An 18,347-nucleotide genomic window follows, 5' to 3' on the forward strand; every position below is an offset into this window, starting at 1 on the left:
TGGTGGGTGGTGGTGGTGGTTGAGTATGTTGGTGGTGGTGGCATGGTGGTAGTTGATAATGGTAGGCGGTGGCGGCAATTAATAATGAATATGTGATAGCATCTTAATGAAATTAAGTCTCTGTTATAGATCTTAATCATACAGACCTATTCAGACCCATTAAGTGGTTGTGAAGTAAAAAAAAAACACATTTAATGATTAAGATTTGAATAATTAAGATTCAGACTTTAAAAACAAACGCACTTAATGTCTGAGATCTGAATAATTAAGATTCAGACCTCCATTAAGTGCAAACAAATGAGCCTAAATACTCTTGGAGCATGGCACGTTAACTTTGACTATTTAATATTTTCAAATTTGAGTCCAAGATACAAAAACAGTAAACACCCGGGTGGCATTTGCTTCGACAATTTGAAAAACTTGTTTTTTTTTTTTTTTGTAGCGAAAAGTTTGAACTGGAAAACCTATCTTTCCTTATAATTGGTTAAAAAATAGTTTTTGCAAAAGAACAATTTTGTTATTAATAGAATTTTATTTATGTTGAATGTCTATATTTAGAGAGATTCTAGGGTTAATTACTTGGTGGCTAAGTTACCCTCTCCCTATAAATAGAGGGTTATATTCCATTGTAATTCATTCCAAAATCAATAAGAATTCTCTCCCTCTACTTTTCTCTGCAATACTCTTCTTCTTCTTTTATTGTTTTATAACACGTTATCAGCACGAGACTCTAACCAATTGAGTAGAAGCTTTGGGATTGAGCATAATCATTGTCAATTGTTCCATGAACTTCCTTCATGATTAAATTCTGGATTTAAGGTAAGTATTTTACCGTATTTTTCTCTTATATTCTATACTTTGATTTTAAATACAAGCAAAGAAAATAAATTTTGATTATAACTCTAATGGAGTTAGTAAGAAATTATAACCACTCGAAGTGGTAAATTTCTATGTCTTGCCATGATCAAAGTCATGTATGATCGTGAACACAAGAAGTGAAAACCCGTCCCATTGAATTTGCTCCATTCTCGTTCCCTTAAGAGAATGTGATAACAGTATGTGATAATTCTGAAAGAAGACAAAATTATTACTATGAATGTATCAATGGATGTGGACGTGGCAATAGACGAAATTATAATCGTCATCATTGTGGTAATGAGAACAATAAGGATTCTATAAATAATTCTTCACTTTGTGAAAGTATTATTTGTCATCGATTTGACATGAGATTTTATAAAACACATATAGATGATTATGGTCCATTCATGATGTGAATTTGACAACATCTGATTTACAAATACATATTCATTCTTGGAAGAATATGAACGTGCTAGCGGTAGTGAATATACCACACTCGCCTCTAGAAGGAGGTTTGAGATGATATAAGAAAATAATGTCATTATTATGGCATGAATGATCATTGGTCACGTACCTATTACACGCTAAAATTTTTTGGTAATGTGATTATTAAAGAATAACATTAATGCAAGAAACATATCTTGCATATAATTTTGACCATAACCATAATGATATAACTTCTCTTTAAAAGAGATATTCACCACATGAATGTTGATGAATCTGTAGTAGTACAAAATTAATTGAGAGCTCTAGAAGAGCCAATTATTACTATTTTGGAGAAACACAATTGATTACCAATAAAGTATTGTGTTGTAGTAAGTCTCAAAGAAACTTAATTGAGTTTCTAAAGTATTCGCGAAAGCGGTTGGTCATACTGAGACTATAAATAAAGGAAAGATTTAATATCTTCTATTACTACAACTTGTAGCGGGATAATATGTATGTGAAAAGTTACCCGCTTTATTTTCCAGTTTGCACTACACAAATAAAAAAATACCACAATAAAGTGGATGTTTATTGATATAAAAACCCATATCATAATAAACTTGGAGTTTATTGATAATTGCACACGTCATGGTGTAAATATGAAGTTTATCAATATTGATAATTTATTCAGTTGGCATAATTGGTTTAGCCATATCAATTCAAGTATGATGTGCAAAAATAAAAGAGAATTCACATGGGTAAATATTAAAGAACTATAAAGTTCTTTATGAATTCTCTTATGTTGCTTGTTCTTTTTAATTATTAGATCAACTGAAATTGGGATTGAATTCCATGAATGCTGGAAATATCAAAGGTGAATATGAGCCCATTCACCTGCCATGTATACCACATAAGATGCATCTATGAGATGGTTACATATGCAATTATTATTAACCCGCAACATGGTGTTTGCAACGTGATGTTTGCAGGGTAACTTGCTCAAATTTTTTGTTTGAAGCTTCTCTTATAATGTTGTTGACGCAAACTCACTTTAGAGTTTAGATCAATTTGCATTACCCGTAATTTCTAGCGGGGGTCCAAAACGGTCAATTTTTGAATTAGCAGTCAAACCCACTTTAAATTATTTAGAACACTTCTTTAGTCCCTTTTCTTCCTCACAAGATTCTAGGGTTTCTCTTTCTCTTTCTCCACCGACGGGACCGTCCCTCTCTTCCTCTCTTCACAGTTCTTCTCTATTTTTACCGGCGGTTCTTGTTTTTGATTAATTTTCTTTCATATACAAAGCTACATTTTTTTTTATACCCATATGGGTGAAAAAGATTCAGAAGGCACTGAAAGTGCCACAACATCGGAGGATGTTGAAAATTCTGATAAAGGCGAAAAATTGAAGGGTTTAGCGGACAATTCAAGCAAAAATATTTGTGGGTTTGATTCAAGTTTTGATATTTCTGGGAAAAGTTTGGATTATCCATTATTAGAAGGTGTTGAAGAGGGTGGTGGTGGGGAGGTTGAGGGTTTGTACATGTACAAGAATGTATTTAATTTGATTCCTAAGTCAATTGGTGCACTTGGGAAAGTTAAGATACTGAAATTCTTTGGGAATGAGGTTAATTTGTTCCCAATTGGAGAGTTGAGGAACTTGGTTGAATTGGAGAGCTTGCAAGTGAAAGTGTCATTGCCAGGGATGAGTGGATTGGATTTGAATAAGCTCAAGTGTTTGAAAGAATTGGAGCTCTGTAAAGTTCCTTCTAGACCTTCAGCTTTCCCTCTTTTAAGAGATATTACTGGTCTTAAACGTCTTACTAAGCTCTCTGTCTGTCATTTTTCTATCAGGTTAGAGCTTTTTGTTTTTTACTATTCTATTAGGATTTTATGTCATACACACTCACAATGTGAATTTTTTACACCTGATAATGTAAAAAATCTTAAAACTGTCAATGTATAAACATTAAATCCATTCTATGATGTTTTTATGTGAGCACCAAGGCCATATGCTTTTGGTATTAATGTGAGTTGGTTAGGTTGCATCTACACCTTTTCATTATCTTTCAGTCCTTAAGAAAATTGCTAAAGCTAGAGTTTTCACGAGTGCTAGACATCTTGCTAGTATAAGCAGGATAAGTGACCAACCAAATTTCCATTAATACAAGGACAAGTAGGTAGGTGGAGGACATGATATTGGATTGTGTCCGTCTTCTCTGAGGGAAAAGATAGGGAAAAAGTATTTGCAGGAAAAGTGGTTTTGATTTCATTCTGGAAACCAATTTTCCCGAAAGTTGGAACTTGTTTTGTACGCTTAGATAACCTAGTTTTTATGCATGATTCATAAAAGAAAATGGGCTGGTTTATCAACAAATTTTAGCATGCCGTTATACAGCTGGAGAAATAAGAGAAAATAATGATTTGTTTTTTCTGTGCTGGTGCTGCATAGGTACTTCAACCGATTGAAGTTACTTAATCAGGAGTAAGAAGACTCATAACAATTTTAAGTTGGTTGGAAGGAGTTTAACACTTCTTAAAGGGTATCAGTTTCTACTTAGGGCCATATAAGATTGCACGAGATACTAGGATTAGGCATAGCATAACTAACCCTTGTTGAAGGGTGAGTTTTATAAATCCTACCATCCACATAAAGAGTTTTTTGTTTATCTATTTATTTGTGTTTTTCTTTAATTTTTTATTTTTGGGATTTCTTATCCTATAGTGCATCTTAGATAGGTTAAAATTATCTTATTTATTCTACCTTCCATAATCTGACAGCTGAAGAGGTTGGCACAAATCCATTGGGAAAGTATTTTGATCCTGGAAACAGCCTCTCTACCCCTCCGGGGTAGGGGTAAGGTCTGCGTACACTCTACCCTGCCCAGACCCCACTAGTGGGATTCTACTGGGTTGTTGTTGTTGCAGGTGTATGTGAAAAACCCATATGTGAGTACAACACAGAATTTTAAAGTTATAGTGGTTAAAAACAAAAGAACTCATAGGGCTCCAATAGAACAAACAGAGAAGGGAAGTAAGTATGGCAACATAGAGCACCAGTGTTGTGAAGAGTGTGAAGCGAGGAAAAGCGACAACCCCCATTTCACGAAAAGCGAGAAGCGAGAAGCGAAGCGCTCGCTTTTTTTAAGTGAAGTGGAATTTAAAAAAAAAATTTAAAATAAATACGTCATAGACAACACATGTAATTGTAAGCAAAATAGCAAATGTTCAATACTTCAATTAAAAAACTAAAGAGTATCATCCATTAAAGCACAAAATGAGCATCCTATTCTTCTACAAGATTGTCAAATTCTTGTATTCCACTATCATTATTATATTGCTCGTCATCTTTTTCAACTTCATCTTCTTCATCAACTAGGGACAAAGTAGCTGCCTGTTTTCCCTTCCTCTGTGAACTTGAAGTTGAGGTACTCCCCCTCAAACCATAAATCCTCTCCCCAATTCCACGCGCCTCTGCAACATCACCCCAAGTGATATCAGAGGTATCCTCAAATACTTCTTCATCTGCATGATCTTTCAGGACTCCAGTTAGCCATTCATTAGCATCATCGATGTTGTCCAAACTAATTGGATCAATTACATTGCGAGCGTTGTAACGACGCCTCAATGTTCTATTGTACTTAATGAAGACTAGATCATTGAGACGCTTCAAGGTTAGTTTGTTCCTCTTTTTGGTATGAATCTGCAAATAATAAGTAATTAGTAAGATTAGGACAATTGAGATATAATTTAATTATCTCAATATACTAAATCTTTCTTATTAGTTCTTACATGTTCAAACACGCTCCAATTCCTTTCACACCCGGATGAGCTACATGTTAGACTTAGAACCTTGATGGTAAACTTTTGTAAATCTGGAGTGGAATGACCATATTGCTTCCACCATTCAACGGTAGAAGTAGAACAAATTTTCAAAACATAATGTTGATAAAGAAATAACTTATTAACTATAAAACAACATATAAGCACTCGCTCACCTGGTGACTTCGTCTTTCTTTGTCTAATGGCCATGTTTTTTCCAAAAAGTTGCTCAGCATTCCTATAAATACTAAATTGCTCTGTGATTTTATCTTGCACGGATTCTTCAGGTATCAACTTCTCAATGCATTCATAGTATCCATTCCACAAAGGTTCATCTCCTAGAATCCTCTCTTCATTGTCATAAAACAGTTCCGGGTTCAAAACAAGTCCAGCTGCATGCAAAGGGCTATGAAGCTTACTATCCCACTTTTTATCTATGATCTCAAAGACTCTTTTGTATTTTCTTTGATCATTAAAAGAGGCTTGAATAGCCTCCTTTGCCCTATCAATTACTTCGTACAAGTAGCCCATTGGTGGCCTTTGCTCCCCATCTACCAAACGAAGCACTTTAATTAAAGGACCACCAATCTTCAATGCATGAACCACATTGTTCCAGAATGAAGGAGCAAGTATAATATCTGCAGATTCTCTTCCCTTCCATAGGCACTGCTAGTGTACTCATCTGAAACTAACAACTTCTTCAAATTGCTTTTTTGCTCATACATCCTATGCAAAGTTAAGAAAACAATAGCAAATCTTGTCTTTGCAGGTTTCACCAAGCTTCTTTGTTTAGTGAATCTCTTCATCATGTTCAATAACAAAGGCCTTTGAACAATATAGGAATGCACTCTAATTGCCTGATTAAAGACAGTACTGAAGGGTCTTTCCTTGAAAATATCATCGAAGATCAAATTAACAGAATGTGCTGCACACGGAGTCCAATAGATATGCGGGTAGCAAGCAGACATCATATCACCAGCTTTAACATTTTCACTGGCGTCGTCCGTGACAACTTGAACAACATTTTCTGCTCCAATAGAGTCTATTGTACTCTTGAACAAGGAGTACATTTTGGTTGAATCAGTCGAAGAGTCACTTGCATCAACGGACTCAAGAAACAGGCTTCCCTTAGGAGAATTCACCAAGATATTGATGATCATTTTTTCATTTCTCGCCGTCCACTTATCCATCATAATGGAACAACCAAACTTGTTCCATTCTACTTTGTACTCCTCCACGATTTTGTTCACCTCTTCCACCTCCTTTTTTAGATATGGCCCTCTAACTTCATAATAAGTTGGAGGCTTCATTCCTGGACCATATTGGCCTACGGCCTCAATAAAAGCAGCAAAAGTGTCAGTATAATTAACACAGTTAAAAGGAAGACCTGCATCATACATCCACCGGGCAAAGCAGGTAACTGCACGGTCCCTCAAAATCGCTTTGGCATCAACTTGAGGATTACTACTTTTTCCTCCCTTATCTCCAGATTTTTGCAGGAAGTAACAATCCATAGGACCTTTGGTCTTGCTAGTAGATCCACAACTAGAAGACATTGGTTGAAGCATCCTTCCCCGCTTTTGTGATTTTGGTGGAAGAGACGAGGCATCGTCACCTTCTTCTGTTTCATCATTGTCATCATCAAGATTATACAGTTCTTGTTCATGAATCATTTGAGTCTTTAACTCTCTTCTTTTTTTTTGAAGGTATTGCTTTCAATTCTTCCTTCACATGCCCCGGAACTTTAGGACAAGATGCGCCATTTGGATCACCACCGATTAGATGCGCTTTTTAGACGATAGATTCCTCCATTTGTAATCTTATCACAAAAAGACATCTAATGGTCATCTTGTTGGTCTCGCTAACTCTTGTAGAGCAAGCCCAAGCCGGTCTTTCCTATCTTCTTTTGTCGCCATTAAAAGAACAACTACATAACACATAAGAAAGGCAATAAGAACTAAGAATAAAAGATATATAATTGGGCAGAAATTGGGCAGAAACTGGGCAGAAATTGGGCAGAACTTTTCTGAAAAAAATTCGCCAGCATTTCGGCGCTTTTTGGACGTTTAGAAAGAAAAAGAAAAAGAAGAAGAAGAAGAATGAAATAAAAAAGTGCAAGAACATACATGTTGAAAGCTGTGTTGTACTGTTGAAGAAGAAGAGAGAACCCTAGTTTCTTGACAAATCGCTGCTTGAAGTGAGGAAGAAATCGCTGGTTTTTTAGAACCCTAGTTTGCTGCTGAAGAAGTGCTAAAACAGAAACAGCGATTTGGGTCTTTTAATTGAAAAAAGACTTTGGGTCTTTTAATTGAAAAAGCGTCCGCTTCTTCCGCTCCGCTCCGCTTCACCGCTTCTCGCTTTTTAGAGAGAAGCGGTCGCTTATGCATACGAGCCGCTTTTATTGGCAGTAGCGACCAGCCTTCCGCTCCGCGACGCTTCTCGCTTAAAGCGAGGAAGCACCCGCTTTTTTTAACACTGTAGAGCACACTGCCTATCCATGTACTTCACACTTCAAAAGTGCAAGTCTGTTGCTGTCACGTCTTTCCATCACAGTAGCATGTACCATAGATAGTAGCAGTAAAATGAACTTTTGCTGAAGTCCATGTAATTATGCAGTTGTATGTAATTGCTTAATATTGTTACCGTTGGAAATTATTCTTCTTTGGATCAGGAGGGAGGATTTGACTTGGAAATAGGTGTTAGGATTTGTATTTTATAGACATTCTTTTAAAAGAAGGATTTGTATTTTATGATCTTCCTTTATTTAGTGCACTTATGCCACAGCCTTGAGATAACAATACATATCTATGTTGTTCAACATTTGATACATTTTTGTTAAATGGGGTCTGATATCTTAAGATTTCTTCTTCATCCAAACAAATGTAATCACATTTAATGTCTAAAAGGCTAATTTTCATTCTGCTGACACTTTTGACAAGCAGGGGCTACTTTTGAGTGCTAGAGGTTGAAAGTTGTGATTGATAAACTAGTAAATTCAGTTACATCTGTAATACATTCACTCATTTTCATCTTTGTTCTCCAATGATAATGCAATTGTTCCTTGCTGTTCATGCAGATACCTGCCTCCAGAAATTGGCTGTCTCAGTAATTTGGAGTACCTAGATCTTTCATTCAATAAGATGAGGAATTTACCTGTTGAGATAACTCATCTGAACTCATTACTGTCACTGAAAGTTGCTAATAATAAGTTGATTGAAGTACCTCCGGGGCTGTCTTCTCTGCAAAGATTAGAGAATTTGGACTTTTCTAACAATAGATTGACGTCCTTGGAGAATCTTGATCTCCTTTCAATGTATAATCTGCAGAGACTCAATCTTCAGGTATGTGTTACTGAAAATACAGTTTCTTTTCGGACATTTCTTATAGGCTTCTTCTCTAGTTTCTTCTCCCTTTTTGTTGACAAATTTCGTGCATTTCTCTGGAAAAAGGACTGATATGTATTTGTCTCAATTGTCTAGTCAAGTAACTTGGTTAATAATAATTACCTTATTCTGACCCATTTATCTTTGTTGAAATTCCTTGAAGCACAATAAGCTTCTTAGGTGTTGTTCTATTCCTTCATGGGTATGCTGCAATTTGGAGGGGAATTGCATAGATTTGTCCAGTTCATCGTCTGAAATGGATGTGCTTGAAGATTATGATCAGGAAACCTCTGAGAACTCGCAAAATGGTGAACTCTCATCTCCCTCTCCTTTTTGTGGTGCTCTTTCTGCACATTCAGATTCCTTGGTATCTTGTATATTGCCCTTCGAAGAGTTCTTGTTCCGAAGGGACTGACCTTCGAGAAGTCTGATATGTGTAAATTATTAATCTTGTAGGAGCTTCTATCACATCGTCGGGTCATTTATGTGGCTCATCACCCATTCATCGATGTTTTCGGCCTCGAAAATCCAAGAGATGGAAGCGGCAGCATTATTTGCAACAGAGAGCTCGTCAAGAACGACTAAATAACAGCAGAAAATGCGTCACCTGCAAACATTCTGTGCTAGTTGATGAATCTCTGGTGGAAGGCCCGTCAAACATAGTGGATGACGATGCTGATGATAAAGAACTCCTGACTGAAGAGGCTGAGTGCAAAGACTCGGTAGCTAATGTTGTTGATGAAGATAGCAGAAAGGAGGAGCATTATGTTGAAAGATGTTCATGTGTTCCTGACTCCATTGGGACAAGCATAGATAGTCATAGTAGCTGTAAAAAATGTGATGCTTCAGTAGGTTCTCTTTCTCATGCTGCTGATGTTGTCGAGGAAAGCTCTCCCGAAGTGTCTAATGTTCCTCCAAAATCGAAAAGGCACCTCGATGGGGTCATTGATAATCCAAAACCATGCAAAACCCGCAGACCAACAGATGATTCAGATTTATCCTGCAAATACAGCATGATATCTTTCTGCGGTATTAATGATTATTTACCGGATGGCTTTTATGACGCCGGACGAGATCGGCCTTTTATGTCGCTTAGGAGTTATGAGCAGAATTTGCATCTTGATTCGCGGGAAGTCATTTTAGTTGACAGGTAAGCTCCCACATCTGCATGCCATTCATAGTCATGGCGTTCGACTACTATGTATAATGAATGCTTTGCCTTTCTAGTCATTTGGATTTCTTATTTAATTTGTTCAGGCAAAGAGATGAAATGCTGGATGCCATTGCTCTACGTGCTCAAGCACTGATCCTTCATTTTAAGCAGATAAATGGTTTGTTCAGAGATAGAGAACATGTTGCTATAGACAACTTGCAAATTGCATCATTGCTTGCACTTTTAGTGTCGGATCATTTTGGTGGAAGCGATAAAAGTACTATTGTTCAGGGGGCAAGGAAAACAGTATCTGGGTCGAACTACAGCAAGCCTTTTGTCTGCACATGCCCCACTGGAAATGATGACACTACCAGCATAGTCACAAAAGACAGTCCTAGTGGCTTAGGAGATATACTTTTCCTTGATCTTTGTGAGAAAGCACTTAGCTCCATAAAATCAAGGCAAAATTCTATTGTTGTTCCTATTGGGAGTTTGCAGTTTGGTGTATGTAGGCATAGGGCCTTGCTTATGAAGGTATTTTGTCATCAGATATGTTTCTATTTCTGATGTACTTAGCTATTATGAACTGATGAATTTCATTTGTCTTCTCCAGTACCTGTGTGACCGAATAGAACCTCATATATCTTGTGAGCTTGTTAGGGGTTATTTGGATTTTTCGCCACATGCATGGAACGTGATTGTGGTAAAGAGGGGTGAATCATGGGTTCGAATGATAGTGGATGCATGCCGTCCCCTTGATATCAGAGAAGAGACAGATCCAGAATACTTTTGCAGGTCAATAATTTTCCAATACTTTCTTCATGACTTATTTCCTGGCACGACACGGATTTACATGACTACATGTGTATTAGGATCTTGCATTGACGATCTAGACAGTGTGGTTATTGGTTATTTTGGAGTGAAAATAACCATTTTCTTGAGTAGTTTCTGTTACCAAAACTCTAGTTGCCCTAGGTTCTAAAAGTTAATAGCAAGCACATTCTCTCCCTGTATTTTTCCCCCTGCTGTATTCTGTGGTGAATAATTTACTTTGTATAGAGCAAATTTGTGATTGCTGTGTAATAGTAGGTTGAGTGTTGACTGTTGCCATCATTAGATTCTATTCATTCTGCTTTTCTATGGAGTCTACTTTGGCAAAATATCAATCTCGGGTTCCTACATTTTTAACTCGTCTGATAGAAAATGGATTCTGGTGTACAAGAATGGGTCTTGGGCTGTGGTCAGTTGGGAACTGTATCTCATCATTTAAGACTTACTCCCCCAAAAAACTCACCATTTAAAAGTTTTTTGGCGATAGTCATTGATATCCAATTTAGCCCTTTGCATTATTTTAGCCACTGAATATATTAGTTTCATTATTCATAATCATTGTTTGGCTTCCTGGAAAATTAATTTTAGTTCTGACAACTAACTGCTGCTACAAAAGAATTACGTAATTCGTTTATGAAATTATTGAATATCACTTAATTTACTGATCAGAAGTTATTTGTCCACCCAAAACAAACAGATCAAAGTCTCATGAACAAATGTTTTCGGCTTTTCTGGCTTTGATGGTCTCATATGCAAATATATCCTGTGCAGAAACCGTTGGTAAAAGGATGATTATGATAGATTGCTGATATTTCTCTTAGATCACTGAGCTTGCTGTTTTTTTAGGTATGTGCCATTGAGCCGGATAAATGTTCCTGTTGTGCCAGATGGTATTCCTGGTCAAGTTAGTTCTTATCCTTCTCTATCCGGTTCTGATGAAATCGATAAAGCTCCTTCCTCAACCCTCGTCCAGTGTAAATTCGGATCGCTTGAGACTGTGGCAAAGGTGTGTTTCCTGACTGCTTTTAAACCTCTCTGTTTGTGATTATGAAACATCCCTAAGTTCTTATTCCGAGTTCCAAGTTCAAACTGTATCATATCTATCATATGCTGAGTAGTATTTTCCTTTTGTTGTACTTAGTTTATTTCTCCACTTAACTTGGAACTTCTTTTGTCTGAAAGTCAAGTGATTGTTGCTTAAACAAAGCATTCTAACTATTCTATTCTTTGAGGGGTGGATAGAAGCATGTAAATGTATTGACCCTCCTGAAAAATAAAGAGCAAACTAGAAAATGATTTTTCTCGCTTCATTGTACTTTCCATTGTCAACTGTACTTTACTAGTGTACCTGGTCGTATGCTTCTGATCTGGTTTGGATTTATATAAGAAGAAAAGCAAGTTTGTTTTTGAGTTTATTTTGTTGTTTTGCTTGGATCCACTATTTTGCAGGCTTGTTCTTTTCATTTTGCATATTTTGCATTTATGTGCTCTGTGCTCAAAAAACTTGGTTAGTGACACTTATTATATCAATAGCTGTGGGAATTTTACTATGGTAACATCTTTATTGACGAGACATAGTTGAACATTTTTATCCATTCTTTTCTATTAAAATTAACCTGATTTGAGCAGAAAGGATATGAAGGATTCATATAATCGGTCCCGACTAATTTAAGGTTGAGGTTTAGTTGATTGATCAAACATTTTTGCTGCTGCAGGTGCGGACTTTAGAGGTATCCAGGTCCTCCACGGATGAGATTAAGAATTTTGAGTTTAAATGCATTGGAGAAGTTAGGGTGTTGGGTGTCTTAAACAGTTCATGCATTGTCAAATATTATGGTCATCAAATATCTTCAAGATGGGCTCCTTCATCAGATGGCAGTTCAGAATGTCGTACTTTGCAGTCTGCTATTTTCATGGAGCACATAAAAGGGGGTTCACTAAAGGTATATGTTCTCCTTAAAATTCTTTTCGCACCTGACTGTCTTTATTCTGCTCATTTTGCTTTCTTGTCGTTAACTTACAGAAATATGTTGATAAGCTATCTAATGCTGGTGAGAAGCGTCTTCCAGTTGAGCTGTCGGTATTTATTGCTCGAGATGTGGCAAGTGCATTGACAGAGCTGCATTCTAGGCATATCATACATCGTGATATAAAAAGTGAAAACATCCTAATAGATGTGGATAAGAAGAGAGCTGACGGTACCCCTACAGTAAAGCTATGTGACTTTGATATGGCAATTCCCCTTCGTTCTTACTTACATACTTGCTGCATTGCCCATGCTGGAATTCCTCCACCTGATGTTTGTGTTGGTACACCTCGTTGGATGGCTCCTGAGGTGTTTCAGGCTATGAATAAGCGCAACATCTATGGTTTGGTAAGTTTCTCGTGCAGTGCTTTTGCACCTCAGAGAACAAGAAATAAATACACCTTTCCTGGCATCTCTTGTTTCATGACTTCTGCATGCTTTCCTTTCTTTTCTCTTATCTTGAGATAAAATTAATTTGCAAATGCAATTGTCACTTTTTTTACACTTTCCCTTCCTTTTTTGGCTAATCTTCTTTGTCAAATTCTTGAGATAGATTCTAGTCTTTCCTTTCTCCAAAGCTACCTACTTTGTCTTGGGAATGACACCTTGCAATCACCATCCTTGAATTTAGAATCCAATCTTTGAATTCTCTAGTACCGACGACCAACTTTCTGCCACTTTGTGCACTGATTTGCTAAAAGATGACTATTTGTTTTTCTTGTTTTACTGATTTCCACCCTTGGTTGAAACCATTCAACACCGCCAAGAACCTATCACCTCTAAAAAGATATGCATTTGTCTGCTAAGAACTGATATATCACTCATTCCTCTATCAAAATTCAGCTCTTTTATCTCCGTCTTCTAAGCATCTAATTTCTGTGCTCAATCTCATGCTTCCTTGAGAAATTAACATATCTTTTTTAAAAGCAAAGGAGGACGTATTCTGTCTGCTCTCTTGTTGCACTGCTAAGATTGAAGAGTAATGATTATGTATTCATCAACACATTCAAATTTCCACTTGCAATTCTTGGTTTCCTTGACTCATCTAGCCACTTTTTGATACTTAAATTTAATTTGGAGATGGAGGATAATTTTGTTTGTTTTTTGAGAGATTATAGCATCAGAGCATCTCAGAAGATGCATCTTGTGTCAAAAGGGGAGAGAGGTTCTTAGGGTTGGATATTTCTCTTCTCTTGCTCTTGAAATTGTAAAGGTCTTCAAGTCTGGGTTAGACGGGTTACTTGGAAAATAAAAAGGTTCTTCTAGCTTTGACTTCTCACTTTCCCGTTTTCAGTAGGTGTTGTTGGATAGTTATGACGCCCTAGGATACCCAAAATTTTGGGGCTAATGTCCAAAAAATGTCAGCAGAGGGCGGGTGGAAAATAATTTTACCCTTTACACCCCCCAAAAAAAATTCAATAGATGGGTGAAGTAAGAATTTCGTCTGGCATGTTTAACTGCAGATCTGCTTTAAATATCTTCAAAGTCTTCCGAACTAGGTTTTTACTTGTCTTGCTTTTGATATAGGGTGTTGATATTTGGTCCTTTGGGTGCGTCCTCCTGGAGTTGTTAACGCTGCAACTTCCTTACTCAGAGTTATCTGAATTAGATATCCACAATTCTCTTCAGGTATTGCCTTGATCTCTAACCTTTAATGTAGTAATGTTCTAAATAGCATGATGAGTACCTAATCTGCTGCAAGTACCATTTTATGATGATTCCCCTCACAATTTTTTATTACTGCCTGCCTTGTTTGCTAAAACTCAATGCTTACGGTTCTAGTACCTCCCCGGTCATTGGATATTTCATGCGTGTCATAGTTTTCCTCTCGCTATTGCTTTCGATCATGAGAACTTTCTGCATAAGAAGATCTTTTGCATATTTGATAGTGGTTTGTTGGAATTTGCTTAAAACGGTATGAAAACAAATGCAATTCTTCTTGACCCACGCAGGTGGGTAATCGGCCACAACTACCTGAAGAGCTAGAGGTAATGGCCACATCCTCCAAAGCAGAGCTGGAGGATCTAGCAAAGTCTTGTTCTGGCTCCGACCTAGACAAGCAACAATCTGAATCCCATATCCTGAGATTTCTCGTTTCTATTTACCGTTGGTGTACCGAGAAGGATCCAGACGACCGCCCCACAGCAGAGAACCTCTACAATCTCTTGCTTACCTGTGCTAACTCTCTCAGTAAAGAAGAAGGATCAAAGTCCATCAGATGATATTGATCTTCCCCAAAAGTTTTGTAGACTTAGAATGTTGTAGACTAGCATTAGATTATTTGGAGTTAGGACCCAATATTTGGGTCTGTGGCCCCCATTGAGCAATGTAACATGTTCCTTAGCCTCGCTTCAATTAGAGAACCTCATGGTCTTATTCGAGACACTATGATAGTTTTCTATCATTTTCCTATTCCTTTTCCAGCTTGTAGTTCTATATACTTGTTGCCATTTAATGTATTCCTTTCCCCAATTGATAATTATGAAACTATTCCAGTTTATACTTCTCGAATGGCACCAAAATGGACGTGTTTCTAAATTTGCTTACAAATTGGGGTCTTTTTCGTCATCGATAAGCTCTCCCTCATAAAGCTGATTCGCATGTAGCGCTCTCTGTTGTCCCATTGACTTTTTCTATTCATATTGAATTTTCTTACTATTGAAGTTATTGATTTATAGCGTGTTTGGCCGAGCTTCTCCAATGTCAGAAGTACTTTTTTTTTCTTCAAAGAAAGCTTTTTTTTTTTTTTTTAAAGTTTGAAGTGTTTGGTCAAGCTGTTGGAAGAAAAAGAGTGCTTTTGAGGAAAAACCGAAGCAGTTTTGGAGAAGTCAAAAAAAGTAGTTTTTCTTCAAAAACATTTTTTTTGAAAAGAATTTTTGAGAAAAATACACTTAGAAGCAGTTTTTAAAAGCTTGACCAAGCATTAATTGTTGCTCAGAAGTGCTTTTCTTATTAATTAGCCAAATATAAAATATTTTTCCACAAAAAGTACTTTTGAGAAAAAGCAGTTCTCAAATTTTTGAGCTTGGCCAAACATGCTATTAGTCAACTCTTTCTCGTTTTTCTTCGAGGCCTATGCTTCTGTCCTTTTAACCAAAAGATGTCAGATAAACAGGGTAATGAATCTTTCTTATGATTTTGTCTAATCCTTCTGAATATAGTGACCAAGAGGTAAATATTCTAGTCGTAGTAAAATGTATTTGAATCCTAGAAAACCAGGCTTGTCTGATTGGATTATCCCTAATCCGTGTTAACTATGTGCTGAAGAGATAGATCTTCTGAGAGTAAGGTTTTCTTTGTTTTTTAACGAAATTATCTGGTTTTGTAAGGAGTAAGTTAATTTTCTATTTGAGAATTAGAGTTGTATATATTCTGGATCTTGAAAAATCTTCCCTTCAAAATTTCTTTGAAATTCAGGTCAGCCTAACCATTTTGGAGAATGTGGGAACAAAGGAAGAATTCCACGAACAATTTTGTGATGTTGAAGCCCAGTAGTCATTTCACGAAAAAAAATGCCCAATGTTCATTTCACATTTGCCTTTAACAAGTGTGTGGCTGGTGCCGTCAAAATAGCACGGGCTAGCCAGTTTTCGGACTGGTCATTCAAAAATAACCAGCGTTTGCAACGTCATTGAAAGATAGCCACTATTTTGCTGCAAGACGGAAAGTTCCAGCATAATATACTGGAGATCGGTGCACCTGTGTATGAACTTCCAGCATATTATGTTGGAACTCCAACACGCGAAAAATTCTAGTATAATATACTGGAAATTGAAGCACTGGTGCTCCAAATCTCCAGTATATTATGCTGGACCGGACAGTATAATTTATTAACTGGAAGTTTCTTATTTTGGAACAGAGCATTATTATGCCAAATCCATATTTGCCAGCAGGTGTAGCCAAAGAAAATTCTCCAATCATCATCCGTAACTCCCTTGAATTCAGACATTAAATTAGCGGTAAGCGAATTATGGAGATCAAGAGCAAAAAAGCGAGACATATCGAATGCGGTCCCAAATAGCCCGAGCATAAATACAATCTCTTAAAACATGCATGCAACACAGTCACAGATTCAGTATCCCCCAGAGTAAGATATCGATAATATCTTTCTAAATTAGTAAGAAGTTTACCTTTGTCATATAACCAATAAAAACTCAAATTTTTTCGGGCTCACACCAGCCCCAAATTAACTTCCAAACTTTATTACACAGAAGCTGGCCCGAATTGTTAAGAACCTCATACATCAAAGCAACCATGAAGGAGCCACTTGCGGTCTATTTCCAAAAATTTTTCTCTCTAAACTATTGACTAAGAGGTGAAAAGTTACCAAATAACTCCATTATTTATTGCGATACATAATAAAAAAGGAGCTGCCAATTCCAGTATATCATTATGCCCAGCAACATCCGATAAATTCCAATACAAAATATGAACATGAATAAAAACATCAGCTCTCTCAATTAAAGGTTTATCTATCAATCAAATATCATACCAAAAAGAATATATTTTACCATTAGCAATTGACTAATAGAGATTATAACAAATAAGTGGCCAAAGCTTGCACATATGATTCCATAAAACTGTATCACAGGAAGAAGAAAAGATAAAGGAAGAAGCTTACTTTTGATCCTATATTTTCCATCTAAGACCGAGACCCATAGAGCATTAAGTTCCGAAATAAATCTTTCAATGAAGTTTGGCAATAAATGCATCATTAAATTTTCTTAACTACTTAATGCCAAGGCCTCCTCTCTCTTTTTTCAAATAAAAATGATCCCAAATAACAAGATACACTTCGGGAGAATTTTCGTTATTTTTCCAAATAAAATTCCTACACAACCTTTTAATTTTAGAACAAATAGCTTGGGGATGAAACAGGTTTGCATGGTATAAGAAGGCAATGTCATAAGGACAAAATTTACCAGCGTGATATGTCCTGCCAAAGTGAGAGAATGAGACCTCCAAGCACTTAATCAACTTTTAACTTTATTCACCAAGTAGTTTAAATACCTACAACTAGGGCTGTTCATTTGGATAGGATATTCGAAATCTGAACCGATCCGCTCAATTTCGAATTTCGGATTTCGGATATTTGGATCGGATTTCGGATTATGTTTATTAAAATTTCGGATATTCGGATCGGATTCGGATTGTTATAGTTTTAACCCGATCCGATCCAAAATCCGAAATTATTAAGGCATGTATAAATACTAAGCTTTAATTTCGGATAGTCAATACTTCCTTTACATCTTCCTCCAAGTTATTACCTTTACAATTGCTGGATTTAGCTATATTGGCACCATAGTACTCTCATAATTGCAGAAACATGAATTTTTCTTACTGTATTGCCTCTTTTACAAAGAAAATATACATATGAGTTTGCAACTTTGAGGCATAATAATCCGATCTGAAATCCGAAATATTGATCCGATCCAATCTTTAAAATCCGATCCGATCCGATATTAATTCGAACCGGATTCGGATTGCATTTTGTAGAATCGGAAATCCGAAATCCGAATCCGAAATGTGCTAAATCCGATCCGATCCAATCCATGCACAGCCCTATGTACAACTAGCCCGACCATGAGCAATGGGTACACCTAAGTAACGACCCATATTATCAGAATATTTAAAGTTAGGGACTCGTTGAATATCTGAAATAAGCTCAGGAGTACAATTCTTAGAAACACAAAAAACAGTCTTCTCCATATTTATCTTCTGACTATAACAAGTACCAAACTTTTGGAATATACCCGAGATTACTTCCAAGTGATTCAAGGAGGCCTCTGCAACCAAGATAAGATCGTCCGCATAGAACAATTGAGACAAATGGTCCCATGTCTATCCG

General features: G+C 36.6%; 1 protein-coding gene across 1 annotated transcript; it reads left to right on the forward strand.

The window, feature by feature from the left end:
• Positions 2,424-15,004, forward strand: LOC109232282. Its single transcript, XM_019397991.1, has 11 exons — positions 2,424-3,138; positions 8,183-8,447; positions 8,653-8,797; positions 8,946-9,639; positions 9,747-10,176; positions 10,256-10,437; positions 11,320-11,479; positions 12,189-12,416; positions 12,497-12,847; positions 14,027-14,128; positions 14,452-15,004. Exons 1-11 carry the CDS (start codon positions 2,612-2,614, stop codon positions 14,719-14,721), a joined length of 3,354 nt encoding a protein of 1,117 aa, XP_019253536.1. The 5' UTR covers positions 2,424-2,611; the 3' UTR covers positions 14,722-15,004.

The sequence above is a fragment of the Nicotiana attenuata genome, chromosome 9, assembly GCF_001879085.1.
Source record: "Nicotiana attenuata strain UT chromosome 9, NIATTr2, whole genome shotgun sequence".
NCBI lineage: Eukaryota > Viridiplantae > Streptophyta > Magnoliopsida > Solanales > Solanaceae > Nicotiana > Nicotiana attenuata.

Coding starts and splice junctions, on each gene's coding strand:
- LOC109232282 (XM_019397991.1), top strand. CDS start 2,612: ATGGGTGAAAAAGATTCAGAAGGCACTGAAAGTGCCACAACATCGGAG. Junction 10,438..11,319: donor GATCCAGAATACTTTTGCAG/GTCAATAATTTT, acceptor CTGTTTTTTTAG/GTATGTGCCATTGAGCCGGA. Junction 12,848..14,026: donor AGCGCAACATCTATGGTTTG/GTAAGTTTCTCG, acceptor CTTTTGATATAG/GGTGTTGATATTTGGTCCTT.